Source organism: Aphidius gifuensis, linkage group LG2 (genome assembly GCF_014905175.1).
Source record: "Aphidius gifuensis isolate YNYX2018 linkage group LG2, ASM1490517v1, whole genome shotgun sequence".
NCBI classification, from domain to species: domain Eukaryota; kingdom Metazoa; phylum Arthropoda; class Insecta; order Hymenoptera; family Braconidae; genus Aphidius; species Aphidius gifuensis.
The window spans coordinates 6,938,093-6,964,984 of record NC_057789.1 but is presented as its reverse complement, the minus strand read 5'-3'; the positions used below and the strand labels follow the sequence as shown (position 1 = coordinate 6,964,984).

The following is a 26,892-nucleotide window of genomic DNA, read 5'->3' as shown; positions in this document are numbered from 1 at the left end:
TCATGCTCTATATTGTTTTTTTTTTTTTATTATGGTTTTTATGCTAATTTAATAATTTCGTTTGTAATTTAAAATTTTCTTTTAAATTACGCGGGCCAATAATAAGCTCCGCCCTTTTTTTTGGTAACCAATAGTTACCTACAGGTAAAAACGAAAATTGTCAAAAAATATTTTTATAAACAACAATAACATCAAACCGGTGTGTGCATAATTATTTTGTTTTTGTTTATTTATTTATCAAACACAAAGTAACTGTTGTAAATAATGTCAACTCCAGCAAAAATAAAAAAATTAGATGAAGTTGTTGTCAATAGAATTGCTGCTGGAGAAGTTATCCAGAGACCAGCAAATGCACTAAAAGAATTAATTGAAAACAGGTTAGATATATCAATAATTGTCATCAAAATAATTTATCATTGTTTATTTATTTTTTTTTTAATTTATGTTTAACACAGTCTTGATGCAAAATCAACAAATATTCAAATAACTGTCAAAGATGGTGGACTAAAATCTCTTCAGGTATTTAAAAATATTAAAATTTCTTTTGTAATGATAATAATTGATAAAAATATTAATTTAGATCCAAGACAATGGTACTGGAATTAGAAAAGAAGATATGGAAATAGTATGTGAAAGATTTACGACAAGTAAACTTCAAAAATTTGAAGATCTTAAATCAATTTCAACATTTGGATTTCGTGGTGAAGCATTGGCAAGTATAAGTCATGTTGCCCACTTGACAATTACCACAAAAACATCATTGAGCAATGTTGCTTACAAGTAAGCAATTATTTTATTTTTCATTTAAAATACTTTAGAATATTTTGTAATTAATTGTTTATTAATTTTTCTAGAGCATCATATACTGATGGAAAATTAAAAAATGATATTAAATCAATTGCTGGTAATCAGGGTACAACAATTCTCATAGAGAATTTATTTTACAATGTTGTAACAAGAATTAAATGCAACAAGAATGGCAACAGCAATTCGTAACAAGATATGCAATTCATAATCCACATGTTGGTTTTACACTAAAAAAACAAAACGTTATGCCAACCTAAACCCATTACAAAACAACAAGCAATAACAATTGCTAGAAACGAATGACATTATTATTATTTATTAATCATAGACTTGTTGATTCAACACCAATTAAAAAAATGCTAGAAGATTTATATTCAATTTATTTACCAAAAAAAACTCATCCTTGGTGTTATATATCATTGGAAATTGATCCAAATATTGTTGATGTTAATGTTCATCCAACAAAACATGAAGTAAGATTTCTTCATGAGGATACAATAATTGAAATTGTCAAAGGTGCATTGGATGAAAAATTATCAACAAATACATCATCAAGAACATTTTATGTTCAAGCAAGATTACCACAAGTTGATATAACCAAAGAAGATCTTGAAGAAGTATTGCCAGAATACAGTAAAGATAAAAATAAAGATGATAAAAAATTGTATGCTAAAAATATGATTAGAACAGATGCTAATGATCAAAAATTGGATAAATTTAATTTTACAATTAATGCAAAACATGATGAATCAATTGCGGATAAAACTAATGATGAATCAATTGTTGATAAAATAAATGATGAATCAATTGTTGATAAAATTAGTGATGAATCATTGAATAACAACTTTCAGCTTACTTGTCCTAGCGATGCTCTGACAACACCAGAACCAACACAATCAAATGAACGAGGAAATCCTCAAGGAAATTGGGCTAAAATTCTTGATGATTCATCATCTCAATCATCAAATTCAACAAATGCTCCTACTGATCCTCCAATTACTGTTGAAATATTAAAACCAAATGATAAACAAAATGAAGATATTATTCCAGATGATTCTTTTGTACTTATGGATAGTGATGATGAGCCACCTCAAGATAATTCTAAATCTAATGTCGTTGATCCAGCAATAAAAACAGTTGTTCCACATATTGAATTACAAGAAAAACCTCAAGCTGATGAAGAAACAAATGAAAATATTAACAATAAAAATACTAAAAGCATAGAAAAAGCAAAAGAAAAAGAAAAAAATGTTGACGTTTCAAGCCCAGATAATAATCAAGTTGATGAATCAATAAAATCAAATGATAAAATTGAACCAAGTCAATTGAGTGAATTTAAATCTTATTCAATAAATAATTTTCGACGACCAGTTAAACTAACAACTGTTTTACAATTACGTAAAGATGTAGAAGATAATTATCATGAAGGCTTGAAAAAAATACTTTCTGAAATGTCATTCATTGGATGTGTTAAAAATGATCTTGTTTTATTTCAAAGTGATGTCAATCTTTACATTTGTAAAACAAGAATACTTGCGTAAGAATTTTTCATTTAACTATAATTATTTTTATTAATTTTCTTTCAACTAGATATTAATGATTAATGACAGTTTATTAAGAAATCAAACAAGACACATTAATGACGACTATAACACGACACAATCAACGAGTGAAAGTAACTCGTAATTGTGCATAATTATATCAAAAAAATTAATAAATTATTTTTTTATAATTATGCAATATTACTTTAATAATAAATAAATAATTTTTTTTTTTTCTTTTTTTCAGTGAAGAACTTTTTTACGAAATTATGCTTTATGATTTTGCAAATTATGGAGTTTTGAAATTTTCAGTAAGTAATCATGAATTAATTAATGGATAAATAATTATCAATGTAATTAATTTGATTATTAATTTTTTATTTAGGATCCTTTGTCATTAACAGATCTGGCAATGCTTGGATTGAGCACAGAAGAAGTAGGATGGACAGAAGACGATGGACCCAAAGAAGAAATTGCTCAAAGAGTAACAAATTTACTTATTGAAAAAGCACCAATGTTAAAAGAATATTTTTCAATTGTCATTGATTCAAAAGGTTATCTAAAATCATTACCAGTATTATTGGATAAATATTTACCATGTCCAGGTGATTTACCAGTTTATATTCTTCGTTTATCAACTGAGGTCAATTGGACTACTGAAAAAGAATGTTTTGATGGTATTTGTCGTGAAACTGCAAAGTTTTTTAGTCATGTTGATTATAGTAATGAACAATATGATTCTAAACACATGATTGAACATGTTCTTTATCCAGCAATTAAAGAAAGTCTATTACCACCAAAACATTTTTCACATGATTCAACAATTCTTCAAGTTGCAAGTCTTCCAAATTTATATAAAGTCTTTGAAAGATGTTAATATATAATTATTAATCAATACCTCACTAAACAAAAAAAAAAAAACTGTTAATAAATATATATTTATATTTTTTGTAAAAATTCAATTTGATTTTAGTTTTTTTCTTATTTTATTTAACATATTCAACAATTTATGATAAAAAGTACACAGAATTACACGACTTATTGTTGATTAAGATTAAAAAAGTTTTTTATTTCTTTTTTTTAAATATATTAATTTGCAATAACCACAAGAGCTGGTCTGACAACTCTTTGATGAAGTTTATATCCAACTTTTGAAACGACAACAATTGTTCCAGGCTCTTTACCTTCAACTTTTTGTTGAAATAATGACTCGTGTTGTTCTGGATCAAATTTTTCATCAAGTGGATTCATAGATACTAATCCATGTTTTTTAAATGCCTAAATAGTAAAAAAAAAAATTAATTTATTAAAACTGTAATTTGCAATGATCTTATTGATTGTGTAATAATTAAAAGGTACCTTGTGTAATTCAGATTCAGTTAATCTGAGACCTTCATAGAGTGATTTAAGATGAGGATTTTGTTCAGTAAGTTCATCTTTTGGTACACTTTCAGTTGCTTTGCCTAATATATCAGCAACACCCAAAAGATCCTTGCAAAATCCTTGAACTGCATATATTTTAGCATCAGCAATTGCATCTGTTAATCGTAATCTTGTATTTTGACCATCAGCTAATGCTCTTTTATATTTATCATCAAGTTCAATATTTTTTTCCTTCAATAATACAAGCTCCTTATTTAATTCTTCAATTTCAGATTTTAATTTTTTTTCAGTCTCTGGTACATCTGCTGGTGTATCTGCTGGTGCATCTGCATCAACTTTTTTTTCTTCTGTTGCTGTGCCATAATTTTTTCGTTGATTTATTAACAACGAATTTATTGATTGTGTCCTGTTGATAAATTTTAATTTCATTAGCATAAATTTCTTGTTGACAAGATGATAAAAAATTAATTCATAGACTTAATGTAATGTTGCATCATATGTTGAGGTTAATTGAAAATATAAATATTGATAATATAATTAACCAAAATATTTACTTATTAATTTAATATTTAAAAATTAAAATAAGAGAGAATATTCGAGTCGTCATTATCTAATACATAACCTTTAATTTTCATGTGTATTTTAGCATGATGATTAAAATGTTTAATTAAAAATGACATAGAGATTTTTATGGCTTACCTTAAAACACTTTTTTTTGTTATTTGACAAAAACTATCAATACCAAATTTAAGAAATCTTGATGTAATGGGCACTGCCATGGTTTGTATCTGGATAATTTAATCAATTGTTTTATAAAAAAAATTAATCACAAAACACAAGTTTGTGTGTTATCTCCGTTCTCATGAGTTGAATTGAATGATGATGAAATTTTTTTTTTTTTTAATAACCAGTGGTGCTTACCTGCCTACCATTAAAAAAAAAAAAATTCAGCGTGTGCGCCCTCGTGTTCCCAGTGGTTCTCAAAACACGACCTTCAAAACGATTATTTATTATTATTTTTAAATTTTTTATTGATTGGAATGATTCATTACAATGTCAATCATATTTCATTCCTCATAGATAATTTAAATTGAAATATTCAATTGTTAATTATTTACAAAACTTAAATTCCTTTTTTTTTTTTTTTTTTCTTCGTTAAAATACAAATAATGCCCTTACATAATTTTTTGTTTTACTAATTAAACAACTATTGCTGAAAAAAATAAAACACTGTACTGTTGATGAAACTAAAACTATATTTACTTTTTTATCTTATTAATTTTTGTTTGATTCTATTGTCAAATTAAAAGTATTTCTAACAAAAGAAAAATGTTTTTTCTAATTCTAAGAAATTTCTATGTATATTAATTCATTAATTATAATTATCTAATGCTGAGAAAACAATTATAATAAAATTAATTGTATCTGTTAATAAGCAATATAAATAAATGTTGTTGTTTTTTTTTTTTTATCTCGTGCTTATTAATATTTAAACTCGTACATTTTAAATTGTTTTTTTTTTTTTTTTGAAATAATAAAAAGCATAAAATTGTTTAATTTATTATTGTTTGTTATTTATAATAATATAAATATGAAAGTGATATTTTTAATTTGAAGGTAAAAAGAAAAATAGTTTACAGTGCTCTAAAAAAATTGTTATCAACAATTAAAATGGATCAAAATGATAATATTTATATCATGAAATATTGAAGCTACTGAATAACAATAATGAAAGTTTTTCTAGGCTCGAAGATGGTTAGAAGCCTTCTTGATATTGTTTTGACTCTATTCTTGCTTGAATGACCTCAAGCTGTCTCTTTGCTTCACATTGTGGGAAATTTTGTAGGTCATAATATTGTGGAGCTATTTTCAAAAGCCACTCAGCTAAAAAAAAACAAATACAATTTAAGATTAAAATTAAAACAACGAAATTATTAAATTAATTAGAAGAATAAAAATAAGATACATACGTTTAATATCAGTAACAGTTCTAATATAATTTTTTGTTGTTAGAACAAATTCATTGTAAATAACCCATTCTGGTTTGTGTCCTAAACATGTACTAGGATGTAATTGAACAATTTGATTATCCTTAATAGTTAAATAATGTCCAGTTCTTTCCAAATGTGCAACTTGCATAAAAAAACCATCAACAAGTGCTTTTCTTATGTTAATATAATAATCCTTTGAAGTAAAATCAGTTGATGTTCTTTTAAGTGAAAATCTATCCATAATTCTGCTTAATTGTTGACGTACATTGTCTCCACTTTTTAATGAACGATAGTTGACAAAGTGATCATAACACCATTGTGGATCTTCTTTGTCTAAATAATAAATAAAAAAAAAATATTATTATATAAAGTTATCAAATAAAACATTGTTAGAATAATAACAATAAAAATAAAAAAAAAACTCACTTTGTTTGAAAGCATGATAAACATTTAATAACGTCAAATGATCACCATCAATATGGGCAAATTTCATTTTAGCATCATCTGCTGCTTTTTTAGCTTCATTTGGTCTGACAAAACACTGTGGGACTAATACCATATCAATCGTAAATTAAAAAAACATATTATACCTCTCACTCACACATACTTGTAAATTAAAAATTAAATTAAAATTTTAAAAATTAAATAATAATATGTAAACTTTACCTGATAACATTGCAGTGATACTGAGTATTTCATTGCTGCAATTGTGATTACATGATGCAATCAACATTTTAGCAAGTTGTGGATCCAATGGAAATTCAGCCATAATAGCACCTAAATCAGTTAAATTACCATCATCATCAAGAGCAGCTAAATAATTAAGTAATTCAAGTGCTCTCATAAGTGTTTCTGGTGCTGGTGGATCCATAAAATCAAAATGTACCAAATCATCAATACCCAATTTTTTCAATTGTAATACAACACTACCAAGATTTGAACGTAATATTTCTGGATATGTATTATCTTGCATTTCATTTTTATATGCTTTTTCAGTATAAAGCCTAAAACATTTACCAGGTTTTGTACGTCCAGCTCTACCAGCTCTTTGTTGTGCTGATGCTTTACTTATTGGTGATACAAGTAATGATTCAACACGTATACGTGGATTATATACTTTTTGTTTAGCAAAACCAGGATCAATAACAAATACAACACCATCAATTGTCAATGATGTTTCAGCAATATTTGTTGATACAACAACTTTTCTACCAATAGCACCATTTTGTTTATTTGGTGGTGCTGATTCAAATATTCTTTGTTGTAAATTTGGTGGTAATGTTGAATATAATGGTATACATTTTAATTCACCAACTTCTGGTCCTAAATTATCCATTTCTCTTTTAACTCTTTTACATGCTTCTTCAATTTCTTCTTGTCCAGTTAAAAATAATAATAAATCACCAGGTACTTCTTCACACATATGTATTTGTATAACAGTACGTATTGCTGCTTCAAGATAATCTCTTTCTGGTTCTGGTGTATAAAAAATTTCAACTGGATGTGTTCTACCAGGTACATTCATAAGTGGTGCATTATCAAAATATTGTTGAAATTTACCAGCATCAAGTGTTGCACTCATAATAACAAGTTTTAAATCTGAACGTTGTTTTATAACTTCTTTTAATACACCCATTAATAAATCAGTTGCTAATGTTCTTTCATGAGCTTCATCAAGTAATATAACTTGATAACCTTCAAGCATTGGATCAGACATACCTTCACGTAATAACATACCATCAGTCATATATTTTAAAACTGTTCGTGGTCCACTGCAATCTTCAAAACGTATACTATAACCAACTTGTTCACCAAGTTGTACATCCATTTCTTCAGATACACGTTGAGCAACTGACATTGCAGCAACACGACGTGGTTGAGTACATGCAACACCTTTTGATCCCATTGACACTGAGTATTCAACACACCATTGTGGTATTTGAGTTGTTTTACCAGATCCAGTTTCACCAACAAGTACAATACACTGATGTTGTGCTAATAAACGCATAAATTCAGCACGATATTCAAATACTGGAAGTGTTATACGTTTTTTATAAAAATCATGATAACGAGCTGTGTATGGTAATTGTGTGTATGGATTTATTTGTGATTGAGCTTTTGGTAATGGAGCTGGTATTGATGGGGCAAGTGCTGATGTCGATGAATTTTCACCAGCTTCACCATCACTAAAAATTCAATTGAAAAAAAAAAACATCATTCATTGTAACCTCAAATACATTTGTTATTTACATTTTTTTTTTCATTAATAATACATTCATTAAATAATCCAACAATTAAATATTTATCATCATCAAAATTAAGGGTCAATAAATTGTATAATTAGCTTGTCTAAAAAATAGAGAGCATGAGAGTTCAATTAGAAAGTAAAAAAGAAAAAAAAATACTTTTGTTTCTTTTTTTTTTTTTTCAATTCATTTGACATAATGACAATTAATTATTGTTAATAATTAATTTTATAACTATTTTATTGATAATCATTCATTGTCAATTGATCAACTCAAAATATTGATATATTGTCTAAATAATAATTGTAGCACACACATGGCAAAATTAAAAATCATGTTTACGTTGATTTTCAACAATTTTTTTTACTCACCGTTTTCGTTTGATGTAAGGATCAGCAACTTCAATTCTACGTTTCGACATTTTGTCGATATTTATTGTTAATTAAAATGTAATTTGTTAATCTAATCAAAAATTATTAATTTGTTATAATATATTTTTATTGTTTACGAGGAGCCAAAAAACCGCGAGGCGTCACAAAATGGCTATACATGTAAATTCAATGCCTTTTTTTTTTTTTAATGATTTTTAATTTTTTTTTTCCCACACCAATCCAATTTTTTTTTTTATCTTTGTTTGGTACTCAACCAATAGATGGTGTCATTTTCTAAGAAATAATTCTAAGAAATTATTTAAACAATTAATATAAAAAATAATAAATAAATATTCAATAAATTAACAATAAATAAACACCATTATTTACTTTATTTTGTTTAATTAATTATTATAAAAATTACATTTGCGCATGTGCAATATTTCATGTAAATTAACCTTAACGTTAAAAAGAAAATGGAGAAAATGTTTGAGTTTGTGTTGGTGTGTGTTGTGTATTTGACCTTGTGCCAACTACAAGAAGCATCATTGTTTATTCGTCATTAATTAAATATAAAATATAATTTAAAAATATAATTATTAAATTATTATTACTACATATTTAATATGTTTGTACTATTTATAATTTAAAAACTATTTAACTGCATTTAAAATAATAATTATAATAATCAATTGAATCAACGTGTTACTCTCTCATTCATCTGTAAATTTTATTGGTATACACAAATTAATTTAAACAATTACTATTATTTATAAAAATAAAAAACTTGTTGATAAAAAAAAAAAATAATTTAAATACTTCAATAGTATTATTAATTATTTTTTAATAACTAAAATGCAATAAAAGAAAAAAAATTATTCAATATTGAAAATTTAATTTTGGGAAATTTTAACTCAACAACAATTGTATATATAATATTTGATGAAGGTTAGATATCAATGTTTGACATTATTTGTTGTTTTTTTGTTTAAGAATAATATATCATAATGGCTGATTCAAGTGATTTGGATCGTCAAATTGAACAACTTAAAAAATGTGAAATAATTAAAGAAGCTGAGGTTAAAGCACTATGTGCAAAAGCCAGAGAAATTCTCATTGAAGAAAGTAATGTTCAACGAATTGATTCACCAGTAACTGTATGTATTTTAAATATAATAATAACAACAACAATATTTAAATTTTATAATTATTTGCATTGTTTATTTGTCAAACAGGTTTGTGGTGATATTCATGGTCAATTTTATGATTTGAAAGAACTCTTCAAAGTTGGTGGTGATGTACCAGAGACAAATTATTTGTTTATGGGTGATTTTGTTGACAGAGGTTTTTACAGTGTTGAAACATTTCTTCTTCTTTTAGCTTTAAAGGTAAATAAATAATATTTTAAATTTTTAAAAATAATAAATCAATAATATTTATGTTTATTTATGAAATTTAATTAGGTACGTTATCCAGATCGAATCACATTAATTCGTGGTAATCATGAATCAAGACAAATAACACAAGTTTATGGTTTTTATGATGAATGTCTTCGCAAGTATGGCAGTATAACTGTATGGAGATATTGTACTGAAATATTTGACTATTTGTCATTATCAGCAATTATTGATGGAAGAATTTTTTGTGTACATGGTGGTTTATCACCAAGCATTCAAACACTTGATCAAATTCGAACAATTGATAGAAAACAAGAGGTAAATATTGTGCTACTTTAATTTATTTATTTGCTGAATAATTAATTTATATTATAAATAAATAAATTAATAAATGTGTTGATAATTATTTAAGGTACCTCATGATGGACCAATGTGTGATCTTTTGTGGTCAGATCCAGAAGATACACAAGGCTGGGGTGTGTCACCAAGAGGTGCTGGATATTTATTTGGTAGTGATGTTGTTGCACAATTTAATTCAGCTAATGACATTGACATGATTTGCCGAGCTCATCAATTGGTTATGGAAGGATACAAATGGCATTTTAATGAAACTGTATTAACTGTATGGTCAGCACCAAATTATTGCTACAGGTATAAAACAAATTGACATAAAAAAATTTCATATACTTAATAGTTAATTACTTGTTATTAATTTTTATTTTTTATTTCAAGATGTGGTAATGTTGCTGCTATATTAGAACTGAATGAGCATCTTCAACGAGACTTTACAATATTTGAAGCAGCACCACAAGAGAGTCGAGGTATACCTAGTAAAAAGCCTCAAGCTGACTACTTTTTATAGATAAAATAAAATAATACAGCTCTTAATAATTAAGTGACCAACAATTTGCAAAAAAAAAAAGCAAAAAATAATTGTCTCCTTTAGCGTCAAAGCCTTGATATTTTTTCACAAACATTAAAAAATCATTAATCAACTGAAAAAAAAAAAGAAAAAAAAACAATATAATACCGACGAGTTTAACTCACTATTACATCCTTGTCGAAACTAATTTTAAGCAATTAATTCATTAATAAAAAAAGGAAAAAAAAAAAAAAAAACCATTTATTTATAGAAAAGAAATAATAATAACAATAATAATTCTTATCCAATCAATATTTTTAAAATTCATAAATTATTTTTCTCAATTTTACATATTATCTTTTTTTTTTTCTGTTTTTTTATTTTATTTTTTTTTATAATCAATAAAAAGTAGACATGGTAGTTTACTAAAAATAATTAAATTTGTTTTATAAAATTCTTAACGATTAAAGACTACGTGTAAATTTAAGTATAATAATAATAATAATTTCTATACTATAATATCTAATCTAATATGAATTTGTATTTTTTATTATATTTTTTTTTTTTATTGCTCAATACCTCTGCTGTTTCTTTTTAAACAATATTATTTTTATTTATTTTTTATTTATTTTTTTTCTGTTGTTTCCGAGGTAGACGAGTTAAAGAAAAAAAAAAACTCTTGATAATAAAAAATATAGCTAAGTAAATGGCTAGGTTGGCACATATTGCATCTTGTAATATTTAAATTTAAATATAAAACAATGAATATAAATAATTTATGGTTTGTTTGGTGCACTTCTCGGTCGTTTTTGTGTACTATAACGAATAATTAAAAAACCAATGACAATAATTAAACAAACAATACCAATACCAATACTTAATTGAAAATTAGCATCAACAATAATTTTATCAAGACTTATTTCACGTAATGCTGAATCACCATTTGTTGTTTCACACGGTGCTTGAACAATAATATCTTGTCTTTGTACTTGTTGTCGACAATTTGATTTATTTGTGTTATTATGAACTTGTGGTAATAGACTTGATAATGTCCATTCCATTGGACTTATTGTTCTGTACCATGATGGTAAATTATCCAAGTGTAATGTTACACCACCAGTTAAATTCATAGTTATAATTATAATACCAGATAATAAAGCAGCAAGACCATTCCATTTACATATATATGCAAAAAAAATACATATTAAATGTTGAAACATAAGATAAAGTAAACCAGTAGCTAAATAATTCCATAATGATGTTAAATCTTCATCAATTGCCATATGAAGACCAGACATTACATAGGCTGGAACCAAATATATTGCATAAACAAGAAACCATGATGGCACACTGCACAATAGCTAAAACAAAAAACAATTTATAACAATTAAATAATTGAAAAATAAAATTAATAATTATAATTTTAACTGTCATAATTATTACCTCAATAATTATGTGAATAAAACGACCATAAAGACCATCTTTAATATCTCTTTCAATACTTGGTCTGGCACTTGTTACTTCACTTATTCCAATTAATGCAAGTGGCCAAAATAATACACCTAAACTTGTATAATAAAAACCAATTTTATCACGTAAATATAAATTTTTATCTTCAGTTACATTCCAAAATACACCACCAATTATTAAACTCAATGATGCTGCAATAATAATTTTTTGTAATAATTTTATCATTGTCCATGGTTGTGTATAAATAATTGTTTTTATAAGTAGTGCATAAATTTGAACAAATATATTTGCATCATATATTGCTGGTGGTAATTGACCAGGTTGACCAGGTTCACTTAACATTGGTAATCTTGATTTAGCCATTTCAGCAAGATGATCAATTCTTTGTGATGATTCAAGCATTGCTTCAGCTGATAAATCATCCAAAGTAACAAGATCAACTAAAATTAAATAATTAAAATAATCAAAAATTATTATTACTATTATTTGAATAAATTTAAAAAACAAAAAAGAAAAAAAAAACTTACGATAATAATCTGATGGATTTTTAAATGGTGGACATGGAAATTCAGCTAGTGCAAAATATGAAAGCATATCTCTTCTGTGTCCAGTGTACATAATTCTACCACCAGATGTTAGTGCAACTCTTGATACCATTGTTAATATTTCATAAGTTGGTGGATGAAGTGTTAAAACAACAAGTCTTTGTCCTCTTGTTGCCCATTGACGTAAATATTCAACTAAAAAAAATGCATCAAATATATCAAGACCATGTGTTGGTCTATCTAATGCTAAAATATGAGCATCTTGAAGTAATCTACATGCAAGTACAAGTCTTCTTGCTTCAGATGTTGTTAATGTATCAACAAGACAATGTTTTGTTGTTTCAAGACCAAGTTCTTGTAATATAACTTCAGTTTCAATTTCTGATGTTCTTGAACCACCACGTAAACAAATATAAAAATTTAATACTTGTTGTGCTGTTAAACCATAACTTAAACTACTTTCAGCTGGTAAATATGCAACACGTGATTTTAATGTTCTTGTTGATACTGTTCTTCCATTTAATAATATATCACCTCTTTTAATATTTCTTCTACCAGATATTGTTTCAATAATTCCCATTCCTTCATTTTCAGTTGTTGACATAATAGCTAATACATCTGTTGCACCAGCTTCTAAACTAATATTTTTTAATACACCATCTCTTGTTTCAATACAACGTAACTGTAAATGTGGATAATGATTTGTTAATCTTCTCATACCACCTGTCATATTGTATACTGATGAATCACCTGGACCAATATGTCCATGTGATTGTGAATGTGTACCAATTATACTTGGATGTCCATAACCAGGATCAATTGGTGCAATACTATGACGACGATTTGGTTTTGATAAATTAAGTAAATTAGCTTCACTACTTGCACCACGTAATCTATTATTATTATTTTCACGTGGACTAACAATTAATTGTGATTGTGCTTGATGATATTCACGTGGTGTTGAATGTACTTGTCGAAAATCAGGATCACTACGTGCTGATCTCATTGCTGAACTAGACTGTCCACCACCACCACCTCCACCAGTTCCACCACTTTGTGATATACGACGTCCTTCTTCACTGGAGTTATAACCACTTGATCCATCACGAATTCTTGATGGTGGCAATACACGAGGTAATCCAAATTTTAAATATGTATAAGAGTTACTTGCTAGAGGACTCTTTGGACCATATCTTGGATGTCTTAAAATACTTTGAACTGTTGAATCACGCAATTGAAAATTTCCATAAGGTAAAGGAGATTTTTCTGCTGAGCCAAGAGCAGAATCAGTAAAATCTGAATTTAAATTTTGTCTGAAAAATTATTATATTAATGTAATTAATAATTACTATAATTATTAATTTATTTTTTTTTTTTATTTTTACCTGTAAATAGACCAGGCATGAAGATCTTCGCTGGCTGGTGGCTCCAAGCCACGAATATCAAGTGCACCTGGCACTGAATACCTTCGCTCCAGCTCCCAAGCTTCAGAGCTCATTGTAGATTAACTGAAAAAGAAAAGAAAGAAAAAACATTTATAATAATTTACATTTAACACATTTTATCTATGAGAAAATATTTACTCAACAAATAATCTTCAGTAAGATTAAGCACTAAAAGAAATGAAATAAAAAAAAAAAAAAAAAGTTGTTCGTCAATCGTCCATGAAGAATAAGGAATGTAAAGTACGTAAATTTGTTCGAGAAATGCGATGTAAAAAAATAACAAAAATTGTTTATGTACCGCTACTTGAGAGATTGTCTGTGTGTGTCAGATCATCATGAAAAATCAAATAAAAAATAAAAAGTTTTAAAAAAATAAGAAAATAAAAAAGAAATTATACAGTTTTTTTTTACTGGGTAACATTGTAAACTCTCATCTTTCGTGATTCACTCTCATCAATGCATCATCATCATCATCACATAAACCTGTGATACAACAATTTGTAATCAGCGAAAATAATTTGTCAAATAATAAGTAGTTGTAATAATTTCTAGCTATAATATTATCCTAACGGATCATCATCAAACAAGTGATAAATATATTTTTCCTTTCTGCAATTCAGTGAAACCTTCATTTTAAAAAATCAATCAAAAATATATTAACAGTTATGTTTAATAAAAATTTATTTTCTACTTCTATTTATACAATGTTAGTATCAAATGTTATATGAAGCTTCCTGTACTATTTAATTTCCTAATAAATTGAGAAATTCGTCCGGCAGTTTTCGAAAAAATTAGATTTTTGTACTAGGAGCATAGAAAGACATAAGAGGTATTCGGTGTTTTATAAACTTTACTTCCTCTACTTTATAATCCCCTAATAAATTTGAAAATTCGTCGGGCAGTTTTCAAAAAAATTTGGTTTTTGTAATAGGAACATAGAACTACATAAGGGTATTTATTTCTATTATAAAAAAGGTGCATATTATTAGGTTACAAAAATATGACATAAGAATAGCGGTTGATAAAAAGTATAATTATATTGGATAAAATGATTATAATATAAGCAAAGTACACGAGATTATGTACAATAGCATCAGAAGTACCGAGTCGCTCTTTTATTCAAGTAGTCAACTTATTTTTATGTTATGAGTATATTTGAAAAATTCAACAATACATTCTTCAGCATAAAAGATTCCTGATAAATAATAAGTACAATTTTTTAAAAATACTTCTTCGGTTTTCTGTAACATCGAGAACATAGAATGACTGAGAAGATATTCGGTGTTTTAGAAAATTTAATAAATTTAAAATTTAATTAACAGGATCATAGAACAGGCAAAGAGGTATTTTGTACAATTTCTAGTTCACCTCCTGCGTTACCTGCTCTCCTGATATTTCAAAAATAATCTCTATTTCTTCAAAAACAATTAGAAAAAAAATAGTGGCGACATTAATTTTTTAACAGGATCATAGAACAGGCAAAGAGGTATTTTGTACAATTTCTAGTTCACCTCCTGCGTTACCTGCTCTCCTGATATTTCAAAAATAAATTTAATTTTCGTGAAATCAATTAGAAAAAAAATAGTCGCGGGATTTATTTTTTAACAGGATCATAGAATGAGCAAGGAGGTATTTCATTTAATTTCTAGTTCACCTCCTGTGTTATCTGCTCTCCTGATATTTCAGAAATAAATTTTATTTTCGTGAAATCAATTAGAAAAAAAATAGTGTCGAGGTTAATTTTTTAACAGGATCACAGAACAGGCGAAGAGGTATTTTGTACAATTTCTAGTCCACCTCCTGCTTTACCTGCTCTCCTGATATTTTAAAAATAAATTTTATTTCTTCAAAAACAATTAGAAAAAAAATAGTGGCGACATTAATTTTTAACAGGATCATAGAACAGGCAAAGAGGTATTTTGTACAATTTCTAGTTCACCTTCTGTGTTACCTGCTCTCTTGATATTTTAAAATTAAATTTTATTTCTTCAAAAACAATTAGAAAAAAAATAGTGGCGACATTAATTTTTAACAGGATCATAGAACAGGCAAAGAGGTATTTTGTACAATTTCTAGTTCACCTTCTGTGTTACCTGCTCTCTTGATATTTTAAAATTAAATTTTATTTTTTCAAAAACAATTAGAAAAAAAATAGTGGCGACATTACTTTTTAACAGGATCATAGAACAGGCAAAGAGGTATTTTTTACAATTTCTAGTTCACCTCCTGCGTTACCTGCTCTCCTGATATTTTGAAAATAAATTTAAGTTCTTGAAAATCAATTAGAAAAAAAATAGTGGCGAGGTTAATTTTTTAACAGGATCATAGAACAGGCGAAGAGGTATTTTGTACAATTTCTAGTTCACCTCCTGCGTTATCTGCTCTCCTGATATTTTGAAAATAAATTTTATTTCTTCAAAAACAATTAGAAAAAAAATAGTGGCGACATTAATTTTTTAACAGGATCATAGAACAGGCAAAGAGGTATTTTGTACAATTTCTAGTTCACCTCCTGCGTTATCTGCTCTCCTGATATTTTAAAAATAAATTTTATTTTCGTGAAATCAATTAGAAAAAAAATAGTGGCGAGGTTAATTTTTTAACAGGATCACAGAACAGGCAAAGAGGTATTTTGTACAATTTCTAGTTCACCTCCTGCGTTACCTGCTCTCCTGATATTTTAAAAATAAATTTTATTTTCGTGAAATCAATTAGAAAAAAAATAGTGGCGAGGTTAATTTTTTAACAGGATCACAGAACAGGCAAAGAGGTATTTTGTACAATTTCTAGTTCACCTCCTGCGTTACCTGCTCTCCTGATATTTTGAAAATAAATTTAATTTCTTGAAAATCAATTAGAAAAAAAATAGTGGCGAGGTTAATTTTTCAACAGGATCACAGAACAGGCAAAGAGGTATTTTGTACAATTTCTAGTTCACCTCCTGTGTTACCTGCTCTCCTGATATTTTAGAAATAAATTTTATTTTCGTGAAATCAATTAGAAAAAAAATAGTGGCGAGGTTAATTTTTCAACAGGATCACAGAACAGGCAAAGAGGTATTTTGTACAATTTCTAGTCCACCTCCTGCTTTACCTGCTCTCCTGATATTTCAGAAATAAATTTTATTTCTTTAAAAACAATTAGAAAAAAAATAGTGGCGACATTAATTTTTTAACAGGATCATAGAACAGGCAAAGAGGTATTTTGTACAATTTCTAGTTCACCTCCTGCGTTACCTGCTCTCCTGATATTTCAAAAATAAATTTTATTTCTTTAAAAACAATTGGAAAAAAAATAGTGGCGACATTAATTTTTTAACAGGATCATAGAACAGGCAAAGAGGTATTTTGTACAATTTCTAGTTCACCTCCTGCGTTACCTGCTCTCCTGATATTTCAAAAATAATCTCTATTTCTTCAAAAACAATTAGAAAAAAAATAGTGGCGACATTAATTTTTTAACAGGATCATAGAATGAGCAAGGAGGTATTTTATTTAATTTCTAGTTCACCTCCTGCGTTACCTGCTCTCCTGATATTTTAAAAATAAATTTTATTTCTTGAAAATCAATTAGAAAAAAAATAGTGGCGAGGTTAATTTTTTAACAGGATCATAGAACAGGCAAAGAGGTATTTTATTTAATTTCTAGTTCACCTCCTGCGTTACCTGCTCTCCTGATATTTCAAAAATAAATTTAATTTCTTGAAAATCAATTAGAAAAAAAATAGTGGCGACAGTAATTTTTTAACAGGATAATAGAATGAGCAAGGAGGTATTTATTCAATTTCTAGTTTACCTCTTCTCTCACCTGCTCTCCTGATATTTTGAAAATAAATTTTTAATGTCGTTTAAATCATTTGATTTTTTGTTAGTCTGATATTTTTACAAAAACAAATCAGTATCTCGTATCAGGATTATAGGATGACTGAAGAGATATCCGGTGATTTTGAAAATTTACCTTCTCAATTTTATATTCACCCGATACTCTAAAAAAAAAAAATTTTGATATGTATCAGGAACATAGAATGACAAAAGAGGTATTCGTTGTTTTTTGAAATTCACCTCTTCGATTTCATATTTGCTTGATACTTAAAAAAAAAAAATTCAATTTATATCAGGAATATAGAATGACCAAAGAGGTATTCTGAAAAAAGAATTTTTCCTCTACCTTGAGTATAAGAAATACAAATATAGTAATGGAATAACTGAGAAAGAAAACTTTATTATTAATTTTATTTATAATCACTTAAATGCCCGGTAAATCGATGACTCGATGACAACTGTCCTTTTTGTATGAGAAAAAAAAAAAAAATCTCATTAGGAAAAAAATTATTTTGTCATTAGCTTGTAACATCTGCTTCTACATTCTTTATAATTTAATAAAAAAAAATCTGAATTTTATTATGAGTATCAAAATGAGATTATCGAATGATTTTAAATAATATTTTCAATGGCTATTATTGCATAGACATGGCAGCAATTGAATGGCATACATTTTCAATGAAATACCAAAGAAAACTCTATATGATCATGTAAATATGTAGAAAATAAACCGTTACATGTTCATCTTGGATGAATGCATGGAGGACTGTAAAGTACAACCCATCCGTTTTTAAAAAAAAAAAATTTAAGTCATTATAAATTATATAGAGATCTAACAATCATCATTTCAATATCATGGTGAGTCATTTCAAATCTAGTCTGCATATATATGAACGATGATTATATATTCTTCATAAATGCAATAACTTTTACAACTGTTAAATATATTTTTATCATAACAAATGTATAATTTAACAGAAGTATTATTATATTATTATAAAAAAATAATAATAATCATATGTAATATTTAGAATAAATTAATTTGCATATTTTATATTTCCACATTCATGAATTTTTAATTTTTAAAAATATTTTTATTCAATTATTATTGATAATTTTTGTTATTAATTATTATTTATATTTTTTTATATATGATTATTTATTAATTTAAATAACATAAGATTATTTGAAACTAGTTTATTCAAATTAGAATAACGTAATTTTAATTTACTCATTTTCATTTTCTTCCTTAATTACTGGGATGATTATCGTTGGAATGTGTCGACTACGAAACAGTTAATAAAAACAGGTTGAGAATTTATTTAATTTATTCATTTTACAAACAGTTATTATTATCAAACCGAATTGGGGGTAATATTTTTGGTCCAATCTAGACTTTATATCAATATACAGAATCTTTAATTTAAAAAAAAATTATAATAATAATAATAATTATGTTAAATAAATCCACAAAAAATAATAAATAATGAAATTAAAATATATTTTTTTATTTTTGAAAATGATATAGTTTTTTTCTGTTGAATAAATTTATTTTTTTTTATAGTTTATAACGAAAACATTAAATTAAAATTATTTAATATTTTTGCTGAATAGTTAGTTTAAAAAATTGTTGATTAAAATTTTATAACTTATTTCATTGACAATAAATTAAATACCCGGAAGATCGACGACAACAACTGTCTTTTTTGTATAAAGAAAATTCAACTAGTTTATATTTTTTTTTAACTTTAAACAAACACAATACAAATGAAATAAATATCTTTTGATGAATATTCAGAAAAGTTTCACTTTCATTTCGACAATGTCTATATAGAATTTATAAAATAAAAAAAAAAAAAAAATACACTGCTGTGTGTAAACTTAATTTTTTCATTATTCAATTTTAATTTCAACACACCGTGTGTATTTTTAAATTTAAAAAAAATTTTATTATTATTAAAATTGACAACAAAGAGTATTGGAATTTAGTTGAATCGACAGATTTATATATACATTTTGATTTTTTTTTAAATTTAAATTTACCGGCAATATGTCACGCAATAATGCGTGTTATATTAAACTCTCACGCACCAATTTCTTTGAGAAAATATTACAATAATTACAACAAGAAAAACAATTGTCTGAGCTTTGATTCAGTTGTATCCACAAAACTCGCGCATTGTTGACCTCAATTCCATTTTTTTTTTTTCTTCCTATATATTTTTCATTAACTCTATTATACACGTTTTTTTTAAATTCATTTTTTTTAAAAAAAGTTTGATTCACATTTCCTGGAAATCGTGGAAATTATGGCTTAAAAAAATTTGCGGAAACATCATCCTCAGTGAAAATAAAAAATGTCAAAAAGAAATTGAGGTCAAGAAACTCTATCGGATGATAAAAAAATAATAATTTTTTTTATTTATCAACATGAGAATAATTTTTATATTTGAATAAATAATACGTGCGTGGTTTCTATTTTTAATATCGATATTTGAATTGCAAATGAATGACACGAATGATCATCAACAGGTATAAAAAAAAAAATAATATTTTTTATGTAAATATAAATGAAAAAAAAAAGTGTCAAATGATGAATTGATAATGACTAGTTGTGTCAGTATTTACTTAGCTCGCTTGCCCACACGTTAAAATCACATTTTCATTGACACTCAACACTATAATCAATATTAAATTCGCAGTATTATGATTTTTTAAATAAATAGTATAAATAGTATAAATAAATATTGTAGTAGCGTCGGTTGCGTATTAAGTTTCGCTTGCTTGAACCGGCTCATTACAATATTATGTATTGTATATTTTACAAAAAATTACTCCAATAAATCTATGATAATTATTTATTTAATTACTTTATAATTATTAGGTAATTATCATTTAAATAATTTATTTTTTAAAACAATTTTTTAGCTTGTATAAAAATTAGAAATAAAACAAAATAATTATAGAAATTTTTTAATATATATAAATGTAAAAAAAACTCACCGAAATAAAATTGTTGATTGGTAAATTTGATTTAATTTATTCCAAGAGAAATTGATTCATTTTGATGTTGAGATTTTTTTATATAATTTTATATACAACACTGATTTTCAAGAGACACGATTTGTCTTCACAGAAGGTCAAATTTCAAAGTAATTTTTATTTAAAGTTTTATTTATTCTTTACGATTTATAAATTTTGTTCAATGTAACGACATCGGTATGCAGCTTGTTTCTTCCTTCAAGGACACCAAAATAATTTTAAATCACAGTATTAATTTTTTTTTTTTTTTTATTTTAATAATCCCAGTAGAACCACAATTAAATAAAATTTAAAAAAAAACAACCAGTAAAAATATTACCACAAAACTGTATTTAAAAAAAAAAAAAAGTTAAAAAGTTTGGTAAAAAAAATCAACGAAATATATTGAAATATAACAATAGTAAATCACAAAATTACATTAACGAAAAAAAAATAAAATCAATCACTTCCTTTTTCAATTACAAATTTGTATCAAAAATAATTTTTTTTTTTAAATAAAAATCAAACCAATATAGTAGATAGAAATGTACAAAGCGTGCACAAGATATTTCATCGAAAACCACCGATTCATTATTTTTTTCTTTCAACTCAATCTTATGTTGTATTATTATTTTGATTATTGTTCCCCACCATAAAGAGTAAAGACATTCACCTCTACTCTCTGCTGTGTGTTATGTTGTATTGGTGCGAGTATATATATATTTTTAAAAAAAATTTGATAGCAGGAATTACAGAATAAAAAAGAGAATAGATAGAAGATACATGGTTGCTTACCTACCTGCTTGTTTCTACTACCAGCACACACCTTGGTCCAACAATCTCAACTTTTAGTATGTTTCACTACGGCATTTGTTGTGTACAAAAGCATCGAACAGACGAAACCACTCGATGAGTTCCGAGTTAAACGAACCACATCAGAACATGCAGAGGTAGACTGGAGGAAACCTCCTCCCAGATATAAAACTATACTACCTGCATGAATTTATAAAAAACCAAATGAATAAAAAAAAAAAAAACATTAAAATACCTTGTACATTCGTTCCCCACTACAATCAGACACCAGTCAAACAGTCACCAGTCTTCATCCAACCGCTTCTGCTATAACTCCTTCAATTTTGATTTCTTTATCTCTCAATTATTATTATCATTATAAATTTTTTTTTATTTTAAATAAATATTTATATATTTTTATGATAAAAAACAGTAGTAGTAATTTTTTTTTAAATTTTTTTCACATCATTAATTTTGTTCGTTACACTTCATAGGAACACTTTAAATATTAACAATTTTTTAATTATCATTAAAATTGTTTAATATAAGGTGAAAAAAAAAAAATAAATAAAATAGAAATTTAAAAATAAAAATTCATATAATTTAAATATAAAAAATAACTTGAAAATTTCACTTTGTAATAATTTATTTTACTAATGGTGTTTTATTTTTATTTTTTAGAATGTACTGGAGTATTTATTTGTTGAATTTTAATTGTGGATTTTAATAATATAAAATTTAAAGATGACAGTACCAGAATGTACATTGGATATATCAAATGTATCCTATTCAGCATCAATGAATATTGGAGGTAGTGGATGTATATCAAAAACAGAACCAACTGCTGTTTTACGTGATGTATCAGCAAGAGTTCATGGTGGTGAAGTTTTAGCTGTATTAGGATCAAAAGGTTCTGGTAAACGTGCACTCCTTGATGTCATAGGTAATCATAAATAAATAAATAATTTATAATATATTTTTATATCATTAATTTATTTATGTTAAAAAAAGCTGGAAGAGCTATTGGTGAAACAAGAGGAAGAATAAGTCTTGGAGGTAGTTTATTAACACCAGAATTATTTCGTCGTCATGGTGGATATGTTGCACATCGTTGTTATTTATTATCAAGTTTAACTGTACGTCAAACATTAACATATTCAATGTCACTTGCAAATTTAAATAATCGTGAATTACGTGTACGTCAAACACTTGCTGATTTGGCATTATCACAAGTTGCAAATCGTTCAATTAATGATTTAACAAAAGCTGAATATCGAAGAATAATGCTTGGTGTACAATTAGCTAAAGATCCAATGTTATTATTATTAGATGAACCAACATGGGATACTGATCCATTAAATACATATCTTATTGTTTCAATGTTATGGTCTTATGCAACAAAACGTGGATCAATTGTTGTATTAACAATGGAAACACCAAGATCTGATGTATTACCATTTGTTAGTCGTGTTACATTACTTTGTCTTGGTGCTGTTGTTTATTCTGGACCAACAAGAAGTATGCTTGATTATTTTGCATATGTTGGATTTCCATGTCCAGAACTTGAAAATCCACTTATGTATTATCGTAAGTTTTTATAAATATTATTTATTTAATTTATTTAAATTTATTTATTTTATTATTTCTTGTTTTTCTATTTAATAGTTTGTTTATCAACTGTTGATCGACGATCACGTGAAAGATTTCTAGAATCAAATCAACAAATATCAGTGTTAGTTGAAAAATTTAAAATTGAAGGAAATTTATATATGAAAGAAGCACCACAAGGATCACCAAGTATCAAAGAAATGCCAGTTGGTTTTATACACAAAGGTCTTGGTCATGGAATTAGACCTGGTTGTTTTTCTACACTTCTTGCACTTTATTTGTAAGTTTTTCTACTGTTGTAAAAAATATTATGACATATAATTAATTTAAATTATTATGATATTTTAGACGAGGACTTGCTGCAACATTTTCTTTTAACAAATGTGGTCTTGGACACTTTGCAGCACGTTTATTAATATTACCATTTTGTTTATCATTATTGAGTATTTTATATTCTCATTCAAGTCCACTTCAATCACGTTATTTTATGCAAACTGGAGGATTGGTTTTTAATTGTCTTGCATTATTTTACATTATTGGAATTGCTACAACAGCTTTGTTATGTAAGCAATATTGCAAAAGAAAAATAATTTACTAAATTAAATAGTTTGCTTACGAAATGTGTAATCAATATTAATGATTTGTTTTTTTTTTTTTTTATATTTCAGTTCCTGGTTTTCGAGCAAGATATTATCAAGAAAAACGTGAGGGTCTTTATGGTGGTACAATGTTTTTAACGGCCTATACATTATTGAGTTTACCATTGAGTTTTATATCAACAATAATAACAGTTGGTATACTGGTACCAACACTTGATTTAAATTTATTATCATGGGCTTATGCATCTGGTATTTTTTGGTCAAGTTATATTATTGCTGAACAACTTTCAATATCATTTTTAATGGTTATTAAACGTCCATTTATTGGTGCAATAACTGCATTATATTTTACTTTAATATCATTGTTAATTGCATCTGGTGGTCTTCGTAGTATTCGTAATTTACCAAATTACATGTCAACATTATCAAATGCTTTACCAACAAGATATGCATCACTTGCTATTAATGAATTAATCATTGATATGCCAAATCGTACGACAAATTTAGCTTATAATGAGAGTTTATCTTGTCCAGGTATACCTGGTTTATGCAGATATGCTAATGGTGGTGCTTATATTGTTGAAAGATTTATACGAGATGGTGAAACAGATGTTTCAAGAATTTTAAATGTCGAACTTAATTTATTAATATCACTCACATTTGCACTTAGTTTTGTTATTTTTAATAGTATTTTATATTTATTACCATTACCATCAAAAGTTAAAGCTAAATTTCGCGAATAACTTTTCTTTTTTTTTTTTAATTTATCAAATAATAGCTATTTTATTTTTTATTTCTATACATATATATTTTTTTTTTCTTTCGTTATAAAATGAAATTTTTTAAAACTAAATTAGTTTTAGTCTTTTTTTTTTATAATTTACAATTAATTACAAATTTTTTTGTTTTTTGTATGATACAAATAATAAAAATTAAACAAAAAAAAAAAAAATATAAAATGCAAAAAAAGAAAAATCAATTAAACTTAACTTTCATTGTCATCAACTTGACCCATGACTTTTATATCATCAGCAACAGAAAATTCACAACCAGTTGAACTAACGATTTCACTTATTTCGACATCTGGTGCGAGTTCAATGAGTTTTAAACCTTCACCTTTTATCACTTCAAAAACAGCAAGATCCGTGATAATCATATCAACACATTGCTGACCTATTTAAGTATATATTAACATAATATAATTATAAATATTAAAAAAAATAATATATAATAAAGTTGTTGTTGTTGTTGATTGATTTTTTATTTACCTGTAACTGGTAGATCACAGGTTTCAACAATTTTTGGACTTCCATCACGAGCTGTGTGTTCCATTGTAACGACAACTTTTGTTTTTGATGCTGAAACAAGATCCATTGCTCCACCCATACCCTTTACCATTGATCCAGGTACCATCCAATTGGCTAAATCTCCATGTTGTGATACTTGCATTCCTCCAAGTATTGTCAAGTCAATATGATTTCTAAATTTCATTTATTAATTAGCATTTTTAATCTATTTTTTTATTAACTTTAATTATTTATTTTTATTACATACCCACGAATCATTGCAAAACTCTCTTCACTACTGAAAAATGATGCACCAGGTAAAACAGTAACAGTTTCTTTACCAGCATTAATTAAATCAGCATCAACATCATCTTCTGATGGAAATGGACCAAGACCAAGTATACCATTTTCTGATTGTAACGTAACATTAACATCTTTTGGTATATAATTACTAGCCAACATTGGCATACCAATACCTAAATTAGCATACATTCCATTTTTAAATTCAAGTGCAGCACGTTTTATTATTCTATCACGTGCTTTACTTGCTGGTGTTGATTTTTTTGGTTTAACAGCAGCATTTGTTTTAATTTTTTCCATACGTTTTTCATAATTTGTACCTTTTATTATTCTATCAACATATATACCAGGTACATGAACATTATCTGGATCAATTTGTCCAATTTCTAGTATTTCTTCAGCTTCAACAATTGTTACTTTAGCTGCTTTACACATAACTTCATTAAAATTTCTTGCTGATTTACGAAATATTAAATTACCAGCTTTATCAGCTTTCCATGCTTTAATTAATGCAAAATCACCCTTAATAGCACTTTCCATAATGCAACTTTGTCCATTAAAATCTTGTACAGGACGTGGTTCACCAGATATTTCAGGATTACCATCTTTATCATATTTTATTATGACATTACCTTCTTCAATAATTGTACCAAAACCAGTTGGTGTAAAAAATGCTGGAATTCCAGCACCACCAGCTCTTATTCTTTCAGCAAGTGTTCCTTGTGGTGTTAGTTCAACTTCAAGTTCACCACCAAGATATTGTCTTTCAAATTCAGCATTTTCACCAACATATGATGATATCATTCTTTTAATACGTTTTTCATTTAATAAAAGACCCAAACCAAAATCATCAACACCAGCATTATTTGATACAACAGTAAGATTATTTGATCCTTTTTTTAATAATCCATTTATTAAATTTTCAGGTATACCACATAGACCAAATCCACCGACAAGTAATTTTGCTCCATTTGGAATATCTGATATAGCTTTTTCCACTGATGAAAAATATTTACCATCACCAATTGGTGCTTTTATTAATTTATCACCATCATCTTCTTCATGCTCTGGTATATTTGATTTTATTGAAAAATTTATTGCTGATATCTAAAATATAAAAATATAAATTTTTTATCAACATATTCATTATAGGTTATGCAAAAATATATTTAAATTTATAAACCTTATTTAATTGAATTTTTTTGTAACTTAAAACTGTTCTATATTTAACAAATATACCACAAAATTTTGTTATTGTTAATGCCATTTTTTTTTATAAATAATTAACTATTCTATACAACAATATTTTGCAAAAAAAATATAGATAAAAGTCCACCGGATATCTTGCAATTTCTCTGATAAAACACCGTCAAAACAATTGCAATAAAAAATAAAAAAAATATAGAT

General features: G+C 26.3%; 7 protein-coding genes across 11 annotated transcripts; 3 read left to right on the top strand and 4 right to left on the bottom strand.

Annotated features, from left to right (window-relative positions):
* Positions 1–189: 189 nt before the first annotated feature.
* Positions 190–3,240, top strand: LOC122848795 (DNA mismatch repair protein Mlh1). Its single transcript, XM_044147113.1, is given in 7 exon segments — positions 190–377; positions 456–519; positions 581–780; positions 855–964; positions 967–2,344; positions 2,596–2,659; positions 2,734–3,240. Coding segments are annotated over 7 exon segments (2,421 nt in total). The 5' UTR covers positions 190–264; the 3' UTR covers positions 3,226–3,240.
* Positions 3,241–3,389: 149 nt separating this feature from the next.
* On the bottom strand, positions 3,390–4,624 carry LOC122848792 (grpE protein homolog 1, mitochondrial). The gene is made up of 3 exons (XM_044147108.1): positions 4,431–4,624; positions 3,708–4,137; positions 3,390–3,626 (listed from the first exon to the last, which is right to left on the bottom strand). Exons 1-3 carry the CDS (start codon positions 4,508–4,510, stop codon positions 3,438–3,440), a joined length of 699 nt encoding a protein of 232 aa, XP_044003043.1. The 5' UTR covers positions 4,511–4,624; the 3' UTR covers positions 3,390–3,437.
* A 113-nt stretch (positions 4,625–4,737) lies between these two features.
* On the bottom strand, positions 4,738–8,622 carry LOC122848791 (putative pre-mRNA-splicing factor ATP-dependent RNA helicase PRP1). The gene is made up of 5 exons (XM_044147107.1): positions 8,340–8,622; positions 6,389–7,908; positions 6,149–6,271; positions 5,702–6,055; positions 4,738–5,615 (listed from the first exon to the last, which is right to left on the bottom strand). Exons 1-5 carry the CDS (start codon positions 8,387–8,389, stop codon positions 5,488–5,490), a joined length of 2,175 nt encoding a protein of 724 aa, XP_044003042.1. The 5' UTR covers positions 8,390–8,622; the 3' UTR covers positions 4,738–5,487.
* Positions 8,623–8,835: 213 nt separating this feature from the next.
* On the top strand, positions 8,836–10,684 carry LOC122848788 (serine/threonine-protein phosphatase 4 catalytic subunit). Of its 2 annotated transcripts, none has more exons than XM_044147100.1 (6): positions 8,836–9,075; positions 9,333–9,496; positions 9,575–9,727; positions 9,803–10,054; positions 10,149–10,387; positions 10,469–10,684. In XM_044147100.1, the coding sequence occupies exons 2-6, from the start codon at positions 9,347–9,349 to the stop codon at positions 10,596–10,598; spliced, it is 924 nt and encodes a 307-aa protein (XP_044003035.1). In that variant the 5' UTR covers positions 8,836–9,075; positions 9,333–9,346; the 3' UTR covers positions 10,599–10,684. The 2 variants fall into 2 exon arrangements, with proteins under 2 accessions (XP_044003035.1, XP_044003036.1); XM_044147101.1 differs by having other exon boundaries at positions 8,845–9,062.
* LOC122848780 (ABC transporter G family member 4) lies at positions 10,470–21,852 on the bottom strand. 4 transcript variants are annotated; one of them, XM_044147083.1, is made up of 6 exons: positions 21,696–21,852; positions 20,883–21,117; positions 13,999–14,121; positions 12,596–13,926; positions 12,042–12,508; positions 10,470–11,959 (listed from the first exon to the last, which is right to left on the bottom strand). In XM_044147083.1, the coding sequence occupies exons 3-6, from the start codon at positions 14,109–14,111 to the stop codon at positions 11,375–11,377; spliced, it is 2,496 nt and encodes an 831-aa protein (XP_044003018.1). In that variant the 5' UTR covers positions 14,112–14,121; positions 20,883–21,117; positions 21,696–21,852; the 3' UTR covers positions 10,470–11,374. The 4 variants fall into 4 exon arrangements, with proteins under 4 accessions (XP_044003018.1, XP_044003017.1, XP_044003020.1 ...); XM_044147082.1 differs by having other exon boundaries at positions 21,700–21,852; XM_044147085.1 differs by lacking the exon at positions 20,883–21,117 and having other exon boundaries at positions 21,696–21,847.
* Positions 21,853–22,002: 150 nt separating this feature from the next.
* On the top strand, positions 22,003–25,022 carry LOC122848783 (ATP-binding cassette sub-family G member 5). The gene is made up of 6 exons (XM_044147092.1): positions 22,003–22,241; positions 22,374–22,635; positions 22,704–23,279; positions 23,358–23,580; positions 23,649–23,863; positions 23,969–25,022. The coding sequence occupies exons 2-6, from the start codon at positions 22,437–22,439 to the stop codon at positions 24,640–24,642; spliced, it is 1,887 nt and encodes a 628-aa protein (XP_044003027.1). The 5' UTR covers positions 22,003–22,241; positions 22,374–22,436; the 3' UTR covers positions 24,643–25,022.
* On the bottom strand, positions 24,885–26,863 carry LOC122848784 (succinyl-CoA:3-ketoacid coenzyme A transferase 1, mitochondrial). Its single transcript, XM_044147093.1, has 4 exons — positions 26,669–26,863; positions 25,454–26,592; positions 25,168–25,379; positions 24,885–25,072 (listed from the first exon to the last, which is right to left on the bottom strand). The coding sequence occupies exons 1-4, from the start codon at positions 26,750–26,752 to the stop codon at positions 24,885–24,887; spliced, it is 1,623 nt and encodes a 540-aa protein (XP_044003028.1). The 5' UTR covers positions 26,753–26,863.
* Between the last annotated feature and the right edge of the window lie 29 nt (positions 26,864–26,892).